The sequence below is a fragment of the Manis pentadactyla genome, chromosome 16 (genome assembly GCF_030020395.1).
Source record: "Manis pentadactyla isolate mManPen7 chromosome 16, mManPen7.hap1, whole genome shotgun sequence".
Classification (NCBI taxonomy): domain Eukaryota; kingdom Metazoa; phylum Chordata; class Mammalia; order Pholidota; family Manidae; genus Manis; species Manis pentadactyla.
The window spans coordinates 40,712,723-40,734,049 of record NC_080034.1 but is presented as its reverse complement, the minus strand read 5'-3'; the positions used below and the strand labels follow the sequence as shown (position 1 = coordinate 40,734,049).

The window sequence follows — 21,327 nt, the reverse complement described above, 5'->3', positions numbered from 1 at the left end:
TCGCTTACCCGCTTTCCAAGTGGTCCAGGGGGTCCATTCTCCCCAGTGGGACCAGGGGATCCCTATGGAGCGAGGAATAGGGGTGGGTGAGTGTTAGCCTCCAGCCAGCGGGCCCCTGATGGGTGGGGCACAGAAGCCAGGTAACAGGTCTGAGAGCTTGGGCTCAGCAGGGTTGGGCCTCACTGGTCACTCACAGGCTGCCCTGGCTCGCCATCCTCTCCTCGGTCACCCTTGGCACCATCCTGGCCCTGAGGGAATGAAGGAAGGTCAGGGGGCCCCACCTGGCTGGCATCATCCCCCAAACAGCCAGTCCTCCCATTCCTCCGCCTGCTCTGCCCGGCACCCAGCTTCCACACCCACCCAAGCCCACCAGCCACACAGAGGCCCTCAACAGAAGCCCACCCTCTTTACCCCTTCCCCTCTCTGGGCAAGACTTACCCGAGGGCCACCTTCTCCAGAAGGGCCAGGATCACCAGGAAAACCAACGGGACCCTAGTCCAGAAGGAGAACAAGGGTCAGGGTCGCAGCCCCCTAAGCCTACCTAGAGCCAACAAAGATCCCCATGGGCACATGCTACACACTCCCCCTCTCCAGGCAGTGCCCACCTGCACCACTATAATAGGGTCTCCTGTACCCCCTCCCCCTACCTCATGCACTTGTGCCTTCTCATGCCTTCAGGGGGTTAACCAGAGGGCATTCCCTCACTTTCTTTCTCTCTGGATCCTACACCACATGCATCCCTCCCAGGAGACCCCATCCCTAGATTCTTCCTTCCAGGTACCCCCCCACTCTTGGGCTTCCCACACTGCACTGACCCTCACACTGACACATACCCACATTCCCAGGTCTTCCATTCACAGGGCCCTCCTCTCAGTCCCTCCCCCCAGACTCACAGGGTTCCCTTTGGGCCCATCATCGCCGGTGGGGCCTTTAGGGCCTGGTGGGCCTGCCTCTCCTGGCTGCCCCGACTCTCCTTTCTCCCCACGCTCCCCACGTGGACCCTGGGGGATGAGTGGAGGGTACAGATGGTCCCAAAGGGGTCTTGAAGATCAAGGATGCAGCCCCTGCTTCCAAGACACCTTCAGCCTCCCCTCTACCCGCTGAGTGACGATGAGATGCACACAGAAAGTCAAGCCCATAGGGAGTCCTCTGGCCCCCTTCCCTTCATGATTCCAGGGATCGGGACTCACAGAGAATGGCAGGGAGCATAGAGTGAAGGATTTCTGGCTCCAGGAGGTCAAGGAAGAGTGGGGGGCACTGAGGTCGTGAAGGGGGCTGGGGAGCAGGGCCTCAGATCCATCACTCACCTTGACACCTGGCTCACCCTGAACCCCTGGAGAGCCTGACTCTCCTGGCTCACCCTGCAAGGAGATTGGGGTTAATAACCTCCTTCCCCCGCAAAAGTCCTGATATTCCCCACACCTTATTTTATTCTGTCTCCTGGCCAAAATGGCAGATGTTTATCCCCTATTCCCCCAGGACCAGTCCATTCACTCCCTTCCCAGTTACCTTCTCTCCAGGGGGACCCAGGTTTCCAACACCTCCTGGGGGACCTTGTGGACCCTGGAAGAGGGACAGAGTAGGGACCACTTAGGGGAGGAGATGCCACAGCAGGGAAGGAGCCTGGGTGGGGACCCCAAGGTCACAGAAGTGAGACAGCGGGAGACCTTCCAGGGGCCGGTGGCCTCTCATGGCACCTGAGATGAGGCCAGAGTTTATAGCCTGGAGAAAGGGAGGCAGACGCTGGCCACATTGACCTGAAGGGACAAGAGGCTGAGACAACTCACATCAGCGCCATTGGGTCCAGCTGGGCCTCGAGGTCCTGGGGGGCCAGGTGGTCCCTGGGGAGAAACAGAAGCACCACAAATGCGGAGGGGAAGTGAGAGAGGGAGAGCGACTGGACAGGAATGGTGGAGGGCTGGGTGGGGCTGTGGTCCGAGGGGGATGACAGCCAGGCCAGCAGCGGCATGCAGGGTGCAGGAGGTCAGTAGCTGTGGGGTGCTGGGGTGGGAGCTGGCTGGCCAGGAGTGACTAGGAGGTGGGACTTGGGCTGGGAGCGGTCACCCCCCCCAGTGGGGTCATACTCACCAGAGGGCCCACATCTCCTGTTTCTCCCTTCTCACCAGAGGGGCCTGGCAAGCCCTGTGCGGGAACACACAGCACAGACGCAGGTGGCTGGTGAAGCACAGCTCTAGGCAGCTGGGCCCCCAGTTCCCTCCCGCTCAGACCCCACTCCATCCCCCTCAGACTGAGGCTGGCCAACAGGGAGGGGGGAGGGGGGGAGAAGTTCGAGGACAGATGTCACCCCATTCTCACCCCACCTCCCGGCTCCTGTCTCCACTCACCTGTAGGCCAATGGGTCCTGGGGGCCCATTGAATCCTCTAGTTCCTTCATCACCTTTGGCTCCAAAGTGTCCCTGGGGTCCCCGAGCTCCAGGCTCCCCATCTGCTCCCTGAGTTTGGGGGAGGGCAGCAACAAGGACAGAGGGAAGGTCATGGGTCAGACATTCTCAATCCATGAATCCCACACAGAGCTGGGCACCAGGCCCAGGGCCCACCCCTCAACCTCAACCCCAGGGCAGAAGGGAACTGAGGGCAGGCAGAGGCTGCCCGGCTGCTGACGGTGCAGATAGATGGGGCATCAATCACTCACCGCGGCTCCAGGCTGCCCCACAGGACCAATGGGTCCAGGGGGTCCAGGAGGGCCCTGGGGGAAAAAGGAGAATCAGAGACACCAAGGCAGCAAGAGAGACCAGCCAGGAATGAGGTTAATGGCTGATGTCAGAAGTCAAAGGTCATGGCCACTTACATGTTCACCCTTGTTCCCTTTAGTGCCCTTCTGTCCAGGGTCTCCCACCTCACCCTGGGAGGAGAAGGCAGGTGAGATATTAGAGAAAGGGGCTGGGTAGAGTGGGGAGAGTAGTAAGACAGGGATGGGGGACTGGGCCCAGATCGGCGGTCTCCTCTAGAAAGAAGCTTGGGGCCAAAGTCTGTGGGTTCTCTTACCTTGTCTCCATCCTCTCCTGCCACACCTGGGGGTCCAGCAGGACCAGGAAGCCCCACAGGACCCTGCACCCCATCTCGGCCAGTCGGACCAGTGGGGCCTTTCTCACCCTGTGGGGATGAAGAAAGGAGTCACGACTTGGAAATGACCCTCACCCCCAAACATCCCCACAGGAAACCCTCCAACCCATCAGCTTACCGCTCACAGACCCTTCCCCACTCTCTCCCCAGAGACCCCACACTCACTGGAACACCTTTCTCTCCTGCTGCTCCAGGTGGGCCCTGTGGTCCTGGGCGCCCTGGGGGGCCAATGGGTCCCCCGGATCCAGCTGCACCTCGCTCCCCAGGGGAGCCCTGAAACAGAAGATGGAGTCAGACCCCCACGGAGGAGATCAGACCAGACCAGAGGACTCCTGACCATGGTTCCCAGAATAGTCCAAAATCGGACACATTACATCCCCAGGCCCAGAGCCTTGCCTAGGTCCAGACCCTACCCTTTATCCTTCCTCACCCAACTCCTTTTCCTGGTTCCTCCTCACTGCCCCCCAGGGACCCCAGACTCACCGCAGGGCCAGGGGGACCAGCCGGACCTTCATTTCCCTTCAAACCAGGTCCACCCTATGAAGCAGAGATTTGGGGCAATAGACATAAGAGGGAAAGTGGGCCATTTCAAGAATGGGGGCCCAGGAGACATGCAGGAAAGGAAGGGGGTCATGGAAAGGAGGCAGGCTTGGAGAAATGGAAGTGGGGGTGACGCTGAGGGGTGCCGGGCTGCATGGAGATGGACTCAGTTGAGGTCACACTCACAGCTGTGCCGGGGAGGCCTCTCTCTCCTGGGAAGCCCCTCAGACCAGCAGGACCATCCTTCCCTGGGGCCCCTGGGGGACCAGGGTCACCCTTAAAAGGAAATCCCAAATCAGACAGATCTCTGGCCCCTCCAATCCCCAATTAGCTCTTCCCTTCGGCGTCCCCACCTGGTTCCCCAAATTCCCCCTTCCTGGCCCCTCACTGACCTTTGTCCCTTCTTTTCCAGCTGTCCCAGTCAGTCCCTGCTCTCCAGGGGGACCTGGGGGGCCTGGGTGTCCTCTCTCCCCCATTGGTCCCGTCTCTCCTGCTGCTCCCTGGGAGAGAGGCAGAGAAGCTCCGATCTCAGACCCTTCACCCCACTGTCTGCCCAAAGAGGCCGCCCGGCCACCCTGGAATACCCTTTAAAACCCCCTTATCCCTGCCCCAAAGCTACTGGGAAATTCCTGGGGGCTATCCGAGGCCCCTGCTCTGGCTTTTATTTCCCAGTGTGGAGGAACCACCTGGTGCCCGTTGGGGAACTGCTTCTCTGAGACAAGAGAAGATGAGAACCGGCCAAGGAAACAGACCCAAGTTTCAGATCCTGGCTCCAAATCCCAGTCCCCACTGTACCCTAGCCCCCAGGCTCCAGGTCAGGTAAAGCAAGGGTGGGAGGATGAGACTGGAAAGAGGGAGAAGAGGGGTAGACTAACTCCAGGATCTGGGCTTCATTCTCCCCAAGGGCAGACATACCTGAGGTCCCACCACGCCTGGAGGGCCTGGAGGTCCAGTCTTCCCTTGGAAACCCTGAGGGAGGCAGAGAGGAGAGAGCAGTCAAAGCACACATTGAGGCTTGGGCACTGTGAGACGCACCCCAGGTTCCCAGAGGAAGGGCAGGGCCACCACGCAGGTTTGGCCATGGTGAGCAGCACCAGGATGCTCTCCACTCTGCCAGGAGAACTTCCAGACAGCTCTGGAGTTTGAGAGTCAGAGGGGCCTAGCATCACTTACCACTTCCCCTCTCTGGCCTGGGTGTCCCGGAAGCCCGTCCTTCCCAGGGGGGCCCTGGAAAGAGTTCATCAAGAGATGAACGCTAGGCTGGGAAGGCGGATGGAGACGAATGACTCACGGAACAAAATTAGATCAGAGGTCAGCTTACCGGAGGTCCTTTGGGGCCAGGAAACCCATTGGGGCCCTGAGGTCCAGGGAGACCCTAGAGAGAGAGCTGGGTTGAGTCAGGAGAATGGGGAGGGCTGCTGGGCCAGGGCCAAGAAGGAGCTGGGGAGTAGCAGGGAGACTCAAGGCACACTCACCCTCTCCCCGGGGGGCCCATGAGGGCCGTCACCACCCGATGTTCCCTGGCAGGAGATACAGAGTTAGAGAAGTGATAAAAGCTGCTTTCTAAGCATCATAGAGGCACATGGTGGATGGATCCTGGCCAAGACCACTAACCTTAGCTCCAGACTTCCCAGTGGCGCCTCTGGGTCCCCGCTGACCCCGTGGACCCTAGAGAGAGGGGAAGGGAATTGTCAGGAGAACCCAAATACACCCTTTTAGATCTTGAGCCACAGTCTCTTCCCCCTGTACTCACCGTGGGGCCCCGCTCTCCCCGAGGCCCTGATTTCCCCGACAGGCCCTGGTGGGAATGAAGCAAAGACAACACGTCATCCATGCAGTGACCCCCAAGGAGCCACCCTTCCATCCACTCCCTCTCCCTTCCCCCAGCTTACCCGGGATCCCTTCTCTCCACTGGCTCCAGGAAAACCAGGAAATCCTAGGGAACCCTGGTGAGGATGGAGAAGGGGAAAAGTTGGGAAAGCATGGAGGGAGTGCCCAGGAAGAGCCAACAAGGGTCAGGAGCTACGGGAGGCAGCAGTGGGCGACCTGGGCCCCGCCAGTGACCAGGGGGCCTTGGACAAGTCCCGACTGCTCTCTGGGCCTCTGTTCCCTCTTCTGCAGAATGGGGATGGGCTAAATTCTCTCTCTGACTCCCCACTGCTCCATCAGCCATACTTCCCAGAATCAGGGGTTGCGGAAGGGAAAAGGAGGGGGCACAAGTGGAGTATCATCACCTTGGGACCCTGGCGTCCTGGGTAGCCAGGTAAACCAGGAACACCCAGCTTGCCCTGTGGAGGAACAGGAAGCAGTTAGGAGTGAGGAGACACAGATGTCATCCCATCCACGGAGGCTCCAGCCTCAGAGATGGGAGCCGGTCCCACCCAGCATTGCTCCCCACCACACCTCCAGACCCTGGCCCCTCCTGATCTGCTCCACAGGCTGCCGGGTTTTTGTAGTTTCTCCTTCCCGAGAGAAAGTTTCCCCCAACTCCAGGGCTGGCACCTCGCCTTCCCTGTGTCTTAGAGTCTGCAGCTCCATCAAGTCTGTCACGTGCTGTGATCCAGTCCCTGCATACCTGTCAACCTCAGCTCTGTCTTCTCCAGCACACACTCCTCCCCCACCAGTCCCCTGGCAGGCCCCCACCCAGCAAGCTCAGCACCCCCTACCTCCCCGCACGCAGCCCTTCCCTCCTGCCAGGGCAGCTGCGGAGTAGAAGCTGGAGCAGGGATTCTGCAGCCAGACTGGCTGGAATCAAACCCTAGCCATGGCCTTCACCAGCTGTGTGATCAACAAGCACCTTACCCTCCCTGCTCCTCCGGGAAACCTCTGCACAGCAGGACTGGGCCAGCGCCTACCCCACAGCACTGATACAAGTGAGCAGTGCTGGCACGCAGTAGGCGTCCTGGGAGCTCACCTCCTCTTTGACTGTCTCCCTTCCCAGAACTCCTACTGCTCTGAGGCAGAAGACATGCTCACCCAGCCTTGCACCTGCACTTACCCTATATCAGCTACTGTGCCTTGTCACCACCTCTGTGTCCCTTAAGCTCTCCTGAGAGGGGCTCTCCTTGACTTCTCATACACTCCCACTCCCCCCATCAGTGCTCAGGAGATGCCGTACAGAGAGAGGAGCATATCGACGTGTGGGCATCCGAATGGCTCATCGACTCCAGTTGTTGGCAGCCCGGCCCCTTCCTGATCCCAGGGCCCAGGCCCTCATCCCGTCTACATCCCTAAAACATGCAGGCACAGATCTGTCATCCCCCATCACCTTCTCGCCCATGAGCCCAGGGGGCCCAGGGTCTCCAGTGGGTCCAGTACGTCCCTTCGGCCCCTCGGAACCATCCTCTCCCCTGGAACCAGGGACTCCAACCTCACCCTGGTTGAGAGGGTTAGAGAAATGAGCGTTAGGGGCTAGGCCCCAAGAGTAGAGGCAGGCCCCAGGGAGGCTGAGTGGGGTTCACGGGGGTCCCAGAGCCATTTCAGGACAGGGAGCCCCGCAGGGGCAGGGGTAGAGTGGAGACTGGAGGACCAGGGGAACACAGACCGTGGGGCGCTGTCCTACTGGGATCAGGCTATAAAGGGAGCAGAGCACTGGAGATGGAAAGCTCAGGGCATCAAGGGGGCAGGCTGGTGACGGGGGCTCCAGAGTGAAGGAGCATGAGGACCTGAGCTGGGGGCCCAGGGTGGGGGTTCCTACTCACCCTGTCACCTTTCACACCCATGTCACCTTTGAACCCAGGAAAGCCATCCTCGCCCTGAGAAAGACAGAGGTGGAGGGAATCACAGATGATGAAGGGCTTGGGGGCCCAGTGGGGGATTTCAGAGCACGTGGGGGGAAGGGTGGGTTCCAGGAGATGGCAGGCAGCCTGGGGCAGGCTGGAGGGAAGGAAGTGAGGGAAAGAGATGGGCAGAAAGGTTGCCTGGGGGGCAAGATGGGGACGCTGGGAAGCTGGAGGCACATTGCTCACCTTTTCACCCTTGTGACCCTTCAGACCCCGAATTCCATCCACACCCTAGAATTAGAGGGGGAGAGTGACACAGACATGGATGGAGGTTGGGTTGGAAGGATGGAGCTCCTAGGGCTCCAGCTAGCTCCCCCAGCCATAGTCCCTTATCCCCCAGCCTGGCTGTCCATTACCTTGACACCTCGAGGTCCTGGGTATCCTAGAGGACCCTGAGGTCCAGATGGACCCTGCAGGAAGAGAGAGAGGTATCCATAAAGGGGTCTCAGAGTGTCACTGTGGGGGTCTTGGGGGTGGGAGCAATAGAAATGACAACACTGTAGTCTGGAGAGGTCTCCAGGGCCTGGGACAGAGAATACTGTCAGAGGCACATGAATGATGAGACAAGGAAATCCCAAGGGCTTGCAAGCCCCAGGGGACCCCCTCAGTGGGCAAAGGCAGGCGTGGGAGATCTCACCTGGTTTCCTTTGGTTCCAGGGGGGCCTTCCTTCCCGGGGTGACCCTGGGGGTGGAGGACACAGAATGTTACCACTTGCCCTATCACCTTCCCTCTGCCCTCCCTGCACTCCTTTAACCCAAATTCCCCTTCTGACTTAATGAAGCTGCCTGACGGTGGGCAGGCACCACCAGTGACCTCCCAGTGCAAGGGACACACGGAATAGTCCCTGAAGGCACTTGGAGGTCATTCCCTGGGGTAGAGGGTCAAGTGGAATTTGGATTAAGAGGCGGGGGCCCGCTCACCGGAGGTCCATCTGAGCCAGGCATGCCAGGGAGTCCTGGTTTCCCTTGAGGACCCTACAGGAAAACGAGGCAGCTCAGGGTCACCAGAGGGGTCAGGTCTGAACATGGCTGAAGTCCCAGCCCTACACGCTCCCTCAGCACACGTGTCCCCAGAAGTCTTAGTCACTTACCTTCTCTCCATGAGGGCCAATGGCACCCTGGGGCCCAGGGAGACCCTACACACAGTGAGAGAGAGGTCACAGGGGTGGGCTGCTCTCTCTTCCAGCCAGCATCCCCCATGTAAAGCAGGAGCAGGGAAGGCTTGAGACCCTTAGTTTCCTGTCCCCGTGAAGGCTCTCACTCACTGTGGAAGCCCAGGGGAAGTCACTAAAGTTGGGGAGGAAGTAGACAGGGCCACTCACCTGGGTCCCAGGAGTGCCCTGTTGTCCAGGAGGCCCTGGCTCTCCCTGAGGTCCCTAGAAATGAGCAACCAGGCAGGGATCAGAAGGAGATGGTGACCGAATGACCTCAGGACAGAGAGCTTGAGTCCCGGCAGAGACAAGAACCAGGAGCAGGCAGTAGCACAAAATGGCAGTGAGGGCGAAATGACCCTGATAGGGACCACAGGCTAAGGGCCCGGTGGAGTCTCCATGCCCACCACTCACCAAGCCTCCTTTGGGACCGTGGGGACCATCCATGCCTCGGACTCCCTGCAACATGAGAGCATTGTGAGCAGGCTGGAAGGTGGGGCCAGAGCCCTGGATGGACCTGTGGTTTCTGAGAGGTCCGGCCATTCCAGCGGGTGGGGTGGGGGCAGATGAGCACATAGGGCAGATCTCCATTCATCCCAAACCTAAGCAAACACAGCCAGCCCAGATCCACAGGGTGTGGGTCTGTAGGTCTGTGGGTCTGTGGGTATTTGTTTTGTTTTTCTGGAGAATTTTTTAAAGCTATGCTCAGAGCCTTTGGTGAGCTGCTCCACATAGCCCTGCAAGGGCACCTGGGGGTGAAGGCTGAGACAGGGCTGGGCAGGGCCAGGGAGGGGGCAACAGGAGAGAGGCGGAAGAGGCAGTTAGGAAGGGGGGAGAGTTGGAAAGACCAGGGATTGAGGTCAGGGTCAGTCACATACCGGGGGTCCAGGAATACCAGGTGGGCCTTTGGGGCCAAGGAGACCTCGAGGTCCCTGCAGTCAGGTGAGGGGAAGATATGGCACACGTGGTGAGAGAAAATGTGTCGCCTTCATGCCCATGTCCCTCCTCTGGCACCCCTAGCCCTACCCATAACCCAAGCCCTGGACACTCACCAACTCTCCAGGCAGTCCCCGAGGCCCAATCTCCCCATCGTCTCCCTGGAAAAGGGGGGCCTGGTGAAGTGGCCTCACCTCCCAGCCCTCTCCCACTCTGAGCCGCTGACCTGGCCACACTTACCCGCTCTCCATCCTCACCAGGGGGTCCAGGAAGGCCCTGGGCACCAGTATCACCCTGGGAAATAGAGGACAGGTAAGAATCCCCAACTTAGGCAGATACTGATCCTCTTCAATTAACCAACTAATCCCATCCATTGAGCTCCTGCTGGGACCCTCTGCCTCCTTCCTTGCCCTAAGATCCTACTTCTCTGCCCTCTGCAGAAGATGTACCCCCTCATCACAACACCCTACCCCCAATATACTCACCCTGTGTCCCTTCTCCCCAGGTAGCCCTGGGAGTCCATCAAAACCTCGGTCACCCTGGGGGAAGAAGGGCAGCCCAAGTGAGGTCCCCATCCCTCCCCACCCCCCTCCCTATTGTGTCTTGAGTGGGGAGGTGCCACTTGGCGGGGAACCTGGGGAACTCAGTCACCCCCAGAGAATGAATGAGCTTAGACGGGGGGAGGCTGCAGTGTCAGAGAGGGGCCCAAGCCCCTTACCTTCACTCCAGACTCTCCAGGCATCCCTCGGGCTCCATCAGCACCTGCTCGGCCCTGGAGGTGCAAGCGAGGTGTCCACGAACAAGCAGGGGCACGGTCCGCCACACTCTGTCCCCCACTTCCCGCCACACCCCTCTCATCCCCAGGTCACTCACCCTTCGACCAGCCTTGCCAGGAGGGCCTGTGAGGCCCTGAGGTCCTCTGGGGCCCTGGTGAGGGAGAGTCAGGGACAGGGTTAATGGGCATAGACAGGGAGGGAGGCACGGGGTGGAGGGATCAGATGTGTGCGGAGCACCACCTGAGGTCCTAGGTCTCCAGATTCTCCTTTCAGGCCAGGGCTCCCGGGTTGTCCCTGTGAGAGGGGAGGGAGGGTGGCTATGGTGAAGGAGACCCAACAGTGACCCCAAAGCCCCCTCCAAAAGAAGCAAAGTAACATCCAACTTGGTCCCTTTCCAGAACTATCTGTACCCCCCAACACACAACTAAAATACCCCCTACCCCAACACCCCACTCACTCACCAAGGGTCCAGGGCGGCCTGTGTATCCCATAGGGCCAGGAGGTCCCCGGAGTGCCAGCTAGGGGAGCAGGGGACACAGCAGAGCTGAGGAAGAGGCAGCTGGGGAACCTGGCCCCAGCACATCCTCCAACTCAGCCCGTCCACTCCTGGTTGCCACACCAGTTCCCTATATTCTCCCAACCTCCCTTTCAGCCCCAAACCAACTCACACTGGTTTCCCAGCCCTATTCATTCCAACCTACCCTTCCTAGCATCTTCCCTGTCCCACCAAAGCCCTCCCTCCACCAAGATCTCCTCCAGCCCTACTCACCCGTGCCTGCTGTAGAATTGCCTGGGCCTGAGCCTCCTGGGCTGCCACCACAGGGCCCTTGTCACCCCCACCACTGCCAAACCGGAACTGAAGGGCAAGGAGAGAACGTCTGGTTTCTCTTCCAGGAAATGTACGTGGCGCCCCCACCAGAGGCTCCCTCAGCGCTGCTGCCCCATCTCCCAGTTCTGAGCACCTCCCGCCCGTCTCCTCCAGGGCTTCCTATGGGAGGTTCTCCAGTGATCCCTCGTAGGTCTTCAGAAATGCTGCTCCCTAGCCTCTTCCTCCTGAAATACTCTTGGTTCTAAACCCTCTGAAATATAGGATTTTCTACCCAGTTTTAGACAATCCAAGTTCGGTTCTGAAAGATCCATGTTTGGTTCTAGGTCAGCTAATGAGGCCCTAGTCTCTCCATCCCAAAGAGCAGTCTCTCTGGGTTGATGGTCTTTAGAGATTCCTTAGCTTCCTTGACCATCTGGTTCTTGGAGACACAACACAACCCTCCTGCCCTCCCCACCAGCCTGTTCCAAAGCCCAGAAGACAACTCACAGGGAGCATGAGAGATGTACCAGGAGGCCCAGGGGCGCCATCCGATCCAGGGAGCCCTGCCCGGCCAGGGGGGCCCTGGTGTGGGGAGAGAATGAGAAGTTTAGGTGACAGGGGAATGCTAGGGTCCTGGCATCGATTTTAAAACCTCTTCAACAGAATAAATGTAGACTTCCCTAGATCATTCCTGAACCCCTCCACCCATTGGAGAAAAATGAGAATGAGACACAAGACAACTCACTCCCCCAACCAGAGCCCACCCTCCTCTCTGGGTGTTGGGGAGCATACCAGCCCCCTCATTCACTAGTCAGCGAGCTAATGAGGAATTCCTGAACGTGGTGCCCCCACTGGGTGCCAGTGGCTCCTCTGCAGTCCCCCACCCACAATAGGACACTCCCTTACCCTCTCGCCAGGATCTCCAACTGGGCCTGGGTTGCCCTGGATGCCAGGGGCACCAGTCAACCCCTGAGGAACACAAGAGGGAGGGGTCAGGCGTGGGTGTCAGGTAGACGAAGGGTATGTGGGTGAGGAGTGAGCCCTACAGGGGCACACATGAGTGTGTGGGAAAGGTCTCTGAGAAGAGAATGGGTCACAGTTAGGCTTACCGCAGGGCCTTCTGGGCCAGGAGGCCCCTCCACTAGCATACCCTGTGGGACCAAAGGTTAGAAGCCTTAAAAGTCAGAGGCTACAGGGCTAGCACCCCACCTCCTTCCCTTCCTCCCACCACCTTCAGCTCAGTAACCAGAGTGACTTACAGGTTCCAGCACAGCAGGTTCCCCCTTCTCTCCTTTCAGCCCCCGGGGTCCATGGGCAGCCTGAGGGAAACACACATGTAACCCCCAGTGGGGACTGTGAGCAGCTAGGACACCAGGACTGCCCCCATCCCAACTCTCACCTTAGTTCTCAGGTTTTCTGGAGACTTCCAGACCCTACTTCCACAGCCCCCAGCCCTTTCCCAAGACTCCCTCTTCACAGACCTCCCAGGCCAGCCAAGGAGACCTCGGGGCTCCCCATACCCCCAATTCCCAGCCCCAACTCAGCAAATACAACCTCCTCATCTCTCCAAGAACCTCTTTCAGGAATGTACCCACACACTTCCTGGGCTTCCAACCTCCTCAGCCTTCTCAAACTCTCTTCTGGAGGACCCTATCCTATCCCCCAAACTCCTTCTGGTCCCCCAGGAATTCTTATAAAACCACCAACTTCCTCACCCATACCCCAAGTCACCAAATAAGAATCTCTCTAAGATTGTGGATGCATTTTTATTTGGGTTTTGGGGGAGGACATGGATCCATATGAGATTCTGATGTAATCCTTGGAGTATTTCCCCAGAAAGGAAAAAAGACATGCCCTTATACACAGAATTTTTCTCAGAATTTCAAGGGGTTCACAAGTTAACAGCTCCCTAGTAGTTAAACATCCATACATGAAATAGCTTTGGAGTGTAGTCCCCACTGAAATCCCAAATTCAGATCTCATAGCTGGTTTTTGGAAAAATACAGTTCTTGGGTTGCTATTCAAGTCCCAGAGCAGACCCCACAAGTTTCCTCAGCTCCTCTCCCAGCAAGGATGCTATACACTCTTCCTCTGGTCCTCATTTATACTCCAAGCCCTTGTTTCTACACTTCCACTCAGATGCCCACCCCTAACTCTAGTGGCCAGAACCAAGATAAGGACAGGGAGAATGGAGGACATTTACCACCACCATCCCCAACTCTCCCAGCAAATCTTCAGAATGTCCCCCTCCACCTCCACCCAGACCAAACAGTTGTGAAAAATTTCCAAACTTTCCCATATCCCAGATCAACCCCAGGTTTCCTGAAAGCAGCATAAGGGAAAGGAAGCAGAGGGTCAAGGAGGGCAATATTAGAAAAGGGATGTGTGGGACAAGGCAGCAGGGTTGGGTAAAGGAGGCAACTCGAACTTCAAGGCAGGCAAAAAGATGAAATGGAGTTGACAGGAAATATCCCCACTGACAGGGAGTGGTTGAAGACATGGGAAACAATTAAGAGAGACAGAACAAAGGGACAAACACTTGGAAGCAAGAATGATGGCAGGGCCAAGAAAAATTAAACATCGCCAAGATGGTTAGAAAGTGAACCAGACAAACAGGAAGTGGTTGGACAGACAGGAAGCAGCCAAGAAAAGAGGATCCAGGAAGTGGACCTTCACAAACATGGCTACCATGAAGGGAGACAAGAAATTCACAAAACAGACAGAAAGTGACTTCTGGAAAGGGGATTATGACAATGAAAGGCAGTTCTTCCAAAAAACACAAACATTAAGGCTACTACACATGGGAAGCAGCCATAATAAATATCTAGGTCCACAGTGGAAACCATGATTTGAATGACCTGAGACACATAGGAAGTGGCTTATTATCAAAGGAAATTGTCACAAGACAGCATGAAAAACTACAGCCAAAACATAAATAATAAGTTCATGTTAGTCCAATCTCTGACAGTCATCAAGAAGGATCCCATGTCTGGAGAAGACAAGAAGGGGTAGATAGGAAGAGGTCTGTAGGTACGAAAATGCAAAATAGCAAGTTAGATCATTTGGCAGCAACACAGATAAGAAATTGTTTTGACCAAGAATAAATGATGGAGACAGACTTAAAATGGCCACAAGGTAAGGACTTATTGACCAAAAGTTTTATGAAATCTAGCTTGATTGACACAGAAAGTGGCCAAGACAGGAAGGGGCCATAGGATAGGAAAAATCCCAATTGCCTTGGGCAGAAAGAACCATAAGGAGTCACAGGGTAAGTATTTGGCAAGAGAAGGCAAGAAGTAATCTTTCTAAGCAACATACATATCTTATGTGAAAAGAAAATAGCAAACCACTGATAAGAAGTAGCTCACAGCCAACAGACAATAATCAAAAACAACAGGAAGCAATTCTTATACCTCCGACTGGAGGTGGAGAAAGGAAGAGGAGCTCCTTTCACTTACGGCTCCTGAGTGGGCTGTCTCCGCAGAGAGGGGAGGGCCAAGTTCCGTCTCCTCACGGTAATCGTCCCCATAGCCATAGGTGTAATCGTAGGGCCCTGCTGGAGTGTCTGTGCCACCCTCCCCATATTCCTCTGTCAGGAACCTGTCAGCTGTGGAGGGGACCTGGAGATCTGTCTGCTCCTTCCCAGGGAGGGGGGGCAGATGGGGGCATTAGGGCTGAGAGGTTTTCCCTGGACCCCAGGGTGTGACTTCTAACAAAGGATTCTGAGGGTAACTAGGACTGGAATTCTCTTAAGAAGAGCAAGGGGAGCTGTTGTTTAGAAAGGGCTGGCCATGAAAGGCCCCAAATGAGGAGGGATGTACACCAATGGGCCTGGTGGGAGAAATGGCGGATAACAGGAAGGGTGGCCGGAGGGCTGGACACAGAGTGACAGTCCATGGACACAGTGATAGACAAAGGTGTCCAGGGAATGACCAAAGAAACGGATGGAAAGACTGGAAGAAGAGAAAAAGTGACAGCATTGGACAGAAAGTGATTCCTGGGAACAGAAATATGACCTAGAAAGTAAAACCATTTAACACCAGCAGGGAGAAGAGGTTATTCCAGAATCAAATCATAACAGAAAAAGACATGGACACAGAAGAAAATGGCTGTTCTTAGAGAGACAAGCAGACCAAGAGGTCTGGAATGACCAGGAGGCCTTAAATGTCTATGATAAAGAGCCCTCTGGCCGGAGGAGGGGCTGACTCATCAAGATGACAAGGGCAGGGGGAGTGGATCCCAGAGGCCTGCTGCCCCCCGTTGGGGTGAGGGTGGGGGGTGGAGTTACCTCCTCAGGGGGTGGCAAGGGGCTTGACTCCAGGGTTCCTTCCTTTTCAGCTGGGGTGGGGCCCTAACCCCAAGGTGAAGACAGAGAAGAGAAGCATGGGTAGGAATCAAGGAGAGAGGTTAGTGGGAGGGGCAGCGAAGCGGCACCGTGTCCCGCTGAGGGCGGGGGTGGGGGTGGGGGTGGGGGGTGGATCTCAGATCTCGTGGACCCTCTGAAGCGGGGACAGTGTGGGGAGAGTGAGTCTCCAATGTCATAGAGGTTTGGGGGCAGAGATCTGGATGCCCCGGCTCTACCTGCCAGTGACCGCTTCCTCTGGTCCTGGGGGGGCCCCGGGCAGTGGGGAGAGCCGCCCGCCGAGCTGGGTGTCGGGAGGGGGGAGGCTGGCCCCGCGCTGGGCTGGAACCTCCAATACGAAAGGGCCTCCAGCCTGGTGAGGGGGACGCCTGCCGGGCAGCTGACCTCTTGGGAGGTTGGGTAGGCTTTCGGGGAGGGGTCCAACGCCCCCTGGGGGATGGGGGAACCCTGTGGTTGGGGCTCAGAGGCCGCTGTAGCAGAGAGACATGGGAGGAACTGTGAGGAAACTCCCATAATCCAAATATGTGGTGTCTCTCCCCACATGCTGGGAGGGAAGGAAGGTGTCATAGATGTTTGCAAGGGGTGGGTGGGGGGAAGAAGTGAAGGGGCCCCTCAAGTTTACCTGATAATCAGGGATCGTCCCTGCAGTCATCACCTCGTAATAGGGGGTCTCGTAGTCATAGTAGAAAGACTCAGGGGGCTGGGGCTGGGAGGGCAGGCAGTGGGTACAGGTAGGGAGGGCATGGAGAGGTGGGGGGGAAAGGAGGAGATGGCGTGGGAGGTAGGGAACAGGCGGGCATGGAATTGGGAAATAGAGAGTTGGGGATGAAAGGAGAGGTTGGAGGACAGGAGAGGGAGGGGGAGAGGTAGGAAAGGAGGGATGGGTCCCGCATGTGGGACAGAAGCAGACATGATTAAGAGATTGACCCTCTAACCTTCAGACCCCTGACCCCAGATCATATCTGTCACCCTGACCATCCACACCCCACCCTTCCCTTCCCCCCACCACAGCCCCTCAGCCTGCACCCACCACTCCTCTGGGATTCCCTCTACCTCCTACCCCTTTCTCCATTTCTCCCCCTAGGTCTTACCATTTCAACTGCTTTCTCCCTGTTGCTGCCTCTCTCTCCCCTGCTCTGTTCTCCCATATCCCATCCCCAGGTCTCACCCTGTCCAACTCTCTCCCAATCTCTTAATTCAAAGAAGGGATAGGAAACCCAGGGACACAGTTCCAGGACTGGAAAAGAAGACACAAGCAGGGGACACAGCTCCCAGCCACAGATTCTTCGTAATGATCTTTTTATTTTTTAAATGAAAATAAAAAGGGTGCTGAATGAGGGCTGGGAAGGGGGTAGGGGGTGATGGGAATAGGGAGGTATCGTTGGGGAGGGGCACTAGGGAGAGGAGAACAGGAGCCCGGTAGCAGATGGGGAGCTCTAGAACACTGGGGGATCCCCCTGGGGATATGTCTGGGTCCTGTTTCCCTGGGGTGTGCTGTGGTTTGAGGCTCACCCAGCTCCCTCACCTGTCGCTGCGGTTCCTGGTTTTGTGGCCTATGAAGTCTTGATGGCTGCTGCTTTGGAGACCTCTGGGCTCTGTGAGACTGTTGCTTCTGAGGCCTCTCCTTCCAACCCCCCTTACACTCCAGCTCCTTCTTTTCACAGGATTCATAGGCAGCTTGCACCCCTGGAACGATGGCAAGCTCCTGGACATCACCCTGACAAGACATGAGGAGGTGATATCAATGGGGGGATGCAGAGAGAGCTTCGGAGAGAGGTGCAGGGTATAGTCTGGAGCACAGAGCAGCAGGCCAATCCTAGGTAAAACTACATAATGGGAAAAGGTCATTATCAGCTCTCCCATGTACACAGCCCTTTTCAGTTTCCAAAGGACTTTCTCATTCATAATCCCACTGGACCTTCGTAACTGAGCATGTCAGTAGGACAAGAATCTTTATGCCTATTTTTCAGATACATTCCATTCAGAAAAGTTCAAAGAGGCAATGACTGGCCCAAGGTCACTCACAATGGTAGACTCAAGAATTCAAGCCTCTTAACTCTCAAGTTTAATACTTTTTGCCTTCTCCCTGCCCCTCGTGGTAATGCACGAGCCTTTCCACAGGGCCTTCAGAGGACAGTGGCCCAGACCGAGTTGCTTTGACCTTCCAATGGCAGTGATGAGAATTCTCAGGACCTCTAGAAATGGGACAGAGGAAAGCCACTTCTGAATGCCACTGGCATTTATTTGTGCTCGCTCATGATGCTTAGTATACCCTGCCCTGCATTGCAGTTTGGGGATACTGTCTCATCTTCAAAGTGGAACTGGGAACTCCTGGGGATGGTAGAGACCTTGTATTGGTCTTCTGTGCTCACCTTGTCTTTGGGCCAGGAGGTATTCAGGAAATGTTGACTGGCTGGGTGGCTGGGTGGCTGGGTGAGTGGGGGGTTCAAATGCATGATTGAAGAAGGGTTGATGGATGGTGAATGAATGAATGCATGCATGGGAGGATTGGTGGGAGTTCAGAATAGATGGAAATGGATCAGTAGGGAGCTAGATGGATGGAAGTGAATCTGTAGGTGAATGAATGGCTGGATGGAGAGGGGGTGGGTAAGATGGACAGATAAATAGGTGGATGGATACATGTATGCATCCTCATACACATGAATAGATGAGGTGGGTGGACATATGAGACTGATGAAGACAGCCAGCCCTGCCATATAAATGGGCACCTAGTTCTCCTACAGAGAAAATTAGCCCTGAGGATAGGAAATGGAAATGAGAGGAAAAATGAAGGGCTAGGGCATAGGAAGATGGAGTAGTGGGCCAGAAGGGGGTGGACACAAGATATGGGACCAGAAATCAGTCTGTCTTCTGATTGCTGTGATTACCTCAAAGACTTCTTCATCCAGGATACGGGCACCAAATATTATCACTCCATGGGTGTCCAACATTGGACGAGCACTTCGGGGGAGGGGCCGGGTGACTCGCTTCTTGCAGTCAACTATGAGGGTGACAGACTGGCCCTTCACAGCCACAGCTACACGATGCCACCTGGTTACGTGGGAATGGTTCAAGTGACTGAAGGGGGAGAAGTCAACAGGACTGGGGAGCAGCTAATGGAAGGGTTGAAGCCAATGATAACAAGTCATCACAGCAGCTACCTACACAATACATATACAGTACAGTACAGGCACCGTGCAGTAATCTTCTCATTTGATTCTCATGATTCTTTGGTTCCTATTTTACAGACATAGACATTGAGGCTCAAAAAAGCTAAGTGACTTGCCCAAGGCACAGGCTAGTGCTACATGCAAGCATTTAAACTCTAAAGCACAAACTCTAAGCTGAAGTGACTGAAGTTTGTGCAGTAGGTTGGTGAGGTGTAGCCAAAAGGGTTAGCAGGGTTTCCAAGTTTAGGGAGTAGGGTTTCTAAGGGCAGTGGCCAGAGGGGATCTCCTGAAAGTGCAGGCCAGGCAGACCAGAGGAGCAAGCTGACTTACTTGCCATCTGCTAAGCTGAGGCCTCGGAAGACTGGCTGAACCGGGGGGCGAGGCCTGCCAGTCTGGTCCTCATACAGGAAGCGGACAGGTCGGCCAAGCTCCAGGCCCAGCTGTCGGATGCCCTGAGCACTGTAGAGAGTCAGAAGGGAAGCCTGGAGGCCAGGGCGGGTCCGGACCACAGTCAGCAGAGAGAAATCTTTGGGAAAACCTCCTGGTACCCAAGAGAAACACAGGTGAAGTGAGAGGCGAAGAGAACCATAAGCCCCTTCCCTTCTGCTGTCTGATCCCAGACCCCACCCCTTGACCTCCCCCAGCTCTCCCTACTCCCCCATGTCATCCATACCCGGGAAAAGCTGGCGGGTAGGTGCGCTAAGTTGGGCAGGTCGGGACACTCGGTAGGCCACATCAGCTGGACAGATGCCTCTTGCCCTCCGGACACCATCAGGGAGGGAGGGGAACCTCAGGGCCTGGAGCACATCCACAGGGGCTGTACCTGGGAGGGTCCATAGGGGTCACGGGGAGGGACAAACCCTCAGAAGGGCCAGATAGGGGACCCTTGAGGTGTAGAACACTGGAAGGCAAAGGTCACCTCTCCCTGCCTGCTCCTGCATGGGCCCTGAATGGATGGGAAGCCCAGTCACCCAGAAAAGGGCACCGCTGGCCCAGTGCTCGGTTGCAGGCCCACCCCTGCCCCTCTCCCTTCAGCGCCTGCCTCTGTCTTCCTCACTCTCTCCCTCCTTCTGTCTTCCACCCTGTGAATCTCACTCTGCTCTCTCTTAATCTCTCTCTCACCTCTCTATCCATCTTCCCTTCTCTCACTTTGTCTCTCCTACTCTCTGTCTCCATATCTGTTGCTCTTTCTATCTCCCTGCCCCCTCTGTCTTCCTCCATTTCCCTCACACTGTCCATCTTTTTCTTTCCCTTTCTCCCTCTCTCATTCCCTTTCCATATCTTTTGGTCTCTGGGTCTCTGGCCTCTGTCCCATGTCTCCAGCACAAACAACATCTGGGCAATCGATCATCCTGGGCACGGGGGTTGCAGGGTGGTGACCAGGGAGGGAGCACAGAGGCAGGTCTGTGGAGAAGGGGCTTCAAGCTGCTGCAGTTGCCATGTTTGGGGAGAGGGGGACAACTCTGACCATGCTGAGGGATGCTATGCAAGAAGTACCCCAAGAGCCTGTGCCCCCTGCTTGGGGAGATAGCCTGGGGGCTGGGCAGGTGGGAGCCTGAAGCTGCCACGAGCTGCAGGAGCAGGTCCAGGGCCCCGAGCCACACATCTGTGAATCTCATCAGAGTCCTTGCCCAAAAGCCGGGCAAGCTCCCCACACCTGGAACTCCAGCCCTACCCCACCATCCCCTCCACCCAGGATCCAAAGATTCAAGACCCAGGCCACCAGTCCTATCCACCTAGAACTCAGCTTCCTTGGGCTCAAACTCCCAGAAAAGCAAAGGTCACCTCTCCCTCACTTCTCTCTGGTACACACACTTCTCACACCATCAGCTCCACATTGGAAAAATCCCAAAGAAAGTACCAGCAAAACTTTCATAGACGCATGGGGCAGGGCAGGGACCAGAGCGATCAGGAGAGCAGAGTTGGGTGGGGTGGGTGAGGTGAGGCGGGCAGGCAGAGAAAAGGCCCTTTGAGTCCAGGAGCAGGGAAACCAGGGCCGTGGCCCCCCCGCCCTAGCCTGGCCCCCACGTGTGGCAGCTCCGCAAACACCAACACACAAGGGCTGCTTTGAGAGACGAAGGGTGAGTGAGACAGAGACACAGAGACTCACAGAGACCCCAGGCCAAGGAGACCTCAGAGGCCCCCACCCTGCACCAAACCCCAGGAGAGCATAGTTCTAACTTATAGACCACCTACCCACAGATCTGCCCACCCATCTACCCACCTCAGACCCCATATGCAGCCACTGTCTCCAGCCTCAATCTGCCCCCCAGGCTCCATGCTGGTAGCCCCCCTCCCCCCCACTGCTCTACCTCTGGCCCCCAAAGTGCCCCTACTCTTAGGAATTCCACACTAACCCATTTCCCCATAGAGTTCCACCTCTTCCCACTCAGCCGCCACATAAGAAACAGTCATCTCAACCATCTCCCTGACTGTAGGGTTCCTTTTCCCCCTAAGGAAGACTCCTGGAGTCTGCAGACATCACACACTTCAGTTTCCTGTCTCTGAGCCTCATGCTCCTCACATGTTGAAAGTTCTTCCTCTGTAATCTAATCTAAATCCTTTATGCTGCCTTTCAGACCATTAAAGAAGAAATGAATAGTCAAATTATATGCAAATCTGGCACCAGTGTTCCCAGGAGTGAGGCTTGCTTCAGCCTGCCTAGGACCCAGGTGCTCCGAGCCCCCTTCTCTGCGATATCAAATCCCCTTTCCTAA

At 56.4% G+C, this 21,327-nt stretch overlaps 1 protein-coding gene across 7 annotated transcripts in view; it reads right to left on the bottom strand.

Annotated features, from left to right (window-relative positions):
- COL11A2 (collagen type XI alpha 2 chain) overlaps nucleotides 1-21,327 on the bottom strand; it is a 28,217-nt gene that overhangs the window by 5,330 nt on the left and 1,560 nt on the right. The window contains exons 2-54 of one of the 7 annotated variants that reach the window (XM_057494201.1): nucleotides 19,284-19,433; nucleotides 18,941-19,151; nucleotides 18,329-18,491; nucleotides 16,966-17,157; nucleotides 16,063-16,146; nucleotides 15,366-15,428; nucleotides 14,536-14,715; nucleotides 12,337-12,396; nucleotides 12,187-12,228; nucleotides 11,984-12,046; nucleotides 11,585-11,659; nucleotides 11,039-11,125; nucleotides 10,731-10,787; nucleotides 10,510-10,563; nucleotides 10,367-10,420; nucleotides 10,212-10,265; nucleotides 9,979-10,032; nucleotides 9,734-9,787; nucleotides 9,610-9,654; nucleotides 9,436-9,489; nucleotides 8,972-9,016; nucleotides 8,729-8,782; nucleotides 8,498-8,542; nucleotides 8,328-8,381; nucleotides 8,044-8,088; nucleotides 7,763-7,816; nucleotides 7,593-7,637; nucleotides 7,326-7,379; nucleotides 6,893-7,000; nucleotides 5,859-5,912; nucleotides 5,517-5,570; nucleotides 5,378-5,422; nucleotides 5,239-5,292; nucleotides 5,100-5,144; nucleotides 4,946-4,999; nucleotides 4,798-4,851; nucleotides 4,540-4,593; nucleotides 4,017-4,124; nucleotides 3,811-3,900; nucleotides 3,568-3,621; nucleotides 3,250-3,357; nucleotides 3,007-3,114; nucleotides 2,810-2,863; nucleotides 2,654-2,707; nucleotides 2,346-2,453; nucleotides 2,089-2,142; nucleotides 1,788-1,841; nucleotides 1,510-1,563; nucleotides 1,308-1,361; nucleotides 894-1,001; nucleotides 439-492; nucleotides 195-248; nucleotides 9-62 (exon numbers count right to left, since the gene is read on the bottom strand). In XM_057494201.1, the coding sequence (XP_057350184.1) occupies nucleotides 9-62; nucleotides 195-248; nucleotides 439-492; nucleotides 894-1,001; nucleotides 1,308-1,361; nucleotides 1,510-1,563; nucleotides 1,788-1,841; nucleotides 2,089-2,142; nucleotides 2,346-2,453; nucleotides 2,654-2,707; nucleotides 2,810-2,863; nucleotides 3,007-3,114; nucleotides 3,250-3,357; nucleotides 3,568-3,621; nucleotides 3,811-3,900; nucleotides 4,017-4,124; nucleotides 4,540-4,593; nucleotides 4,798-4,851; nucleotides 4,946-4,999; nucleotides 5,100-5,144; nucleotides 5,239-5,292; nucleotides 5,378-5,422; nucleotides 5,517-5,570; nucleotides 5,859-5,912; nucleotides 6,893-7,000; nucleotides 7,326-7,379; nucleotides 7,593-7,637; nucleotides 7,763-7,816; nucleotides 8,044-8,088; nucleotides 8,328-8,381; nucleotides 8,498-8,542; nucleotides 8,729-8,782; nucleotides 8,972-9,016; nucleotides 9,436-9,489; nucleotides 9,610-9,654; nucleotides 9,734-9,787; nucleotides 9,979-10,032; nucleotides 10,212-10,265; nucleotides 10,367-10,420; nucleotides 10,510-10,563; nucleotides 10,731-10,787; nucleotides 11,039-11,125; nucleotides 11,585-11,659; nucleotides 11,984-12,046; nucleotides 12,187-12,228; nucleotides 12,337-12,396; nucleotides 14,536-14,715; nucleotides 15,366-15,428; nucleotides 16,063-16,146; nucleotides 16,966-17,157; nucleotides 18,329-18,491; nucleotides 18,941-19,151; nucleotides 19,284-19,433 (3,884 nt within the window). The remainder of the gene's footprint in view (nucleotides 1-8; nucleotides 63-194; nucleotides 249-438; nucleotides 493-893; nucleotides 1,002-1,307; nucleotides 1,362-1,509; nucleotides 1,564-1,787; nucleotides 1,842-2,088; nucleotides 2,143-2,345; nucleotides 2,454-2,653; nucleotides 2,708-2,809; nucleotides 2,864-3,006; nucleotides 3,115-3,249; nucleotides 3,358-3,567; nucleotides 3,622-3,810; nucleotides 3,901-4,016; nucleotides 4,125-4,539; nucleotides 4,594-4,797; nucleotides 4,852-4,945; nucleotides 5,000-5,099; nucleotides 5,145-5,238; nucleotides 5,293-5,377; nucleotides 5,423-5,516; nucleotides 5,571-5,858; nucleotides 5,913-6,892; nucleotides 7,001-7,325; nucleotides 7,380-7,592; nucleotides 7,638-7,762; nucleotides 7,817-8,043; nucleotides 8,089-8,327; nucleotides 8,382-8,497; nucleotides 8,543-8,728; nucleotides 8,783-8,971; nucleotides 9,017-9,435; nucleotides 9,490-9,609; nucleotides 9,655-9,733; nucleotides 9,788-9,978; nucleotides 10,033-10,211; nucleotides 10,266-10,366; nucleotides 10,421-10,509; nucleotides 10,564-10,730; nucleotides 10,788-11,038; nucleotides 11,126-11,584; nucleotides 11,660-11,983; nucleotides 12,047-12,186; nucleotides 12,229-12,336; nucleotides 12,397-14,535; nucleotides 14,716-15,365; nucleotides 15,429-16,062; nucleotides 16,147-16,965; nucleotides 17,158-18,328; nucleotides 18,492-18,940; nucleotides 19,152-19,283; nucleotides 19,434-21,327) is intronic. The other 6 variants (XM_057494202.1, XM_057494203.1, XM_057494204.1 and 3 more) reach the window with 6 other exon arrangements.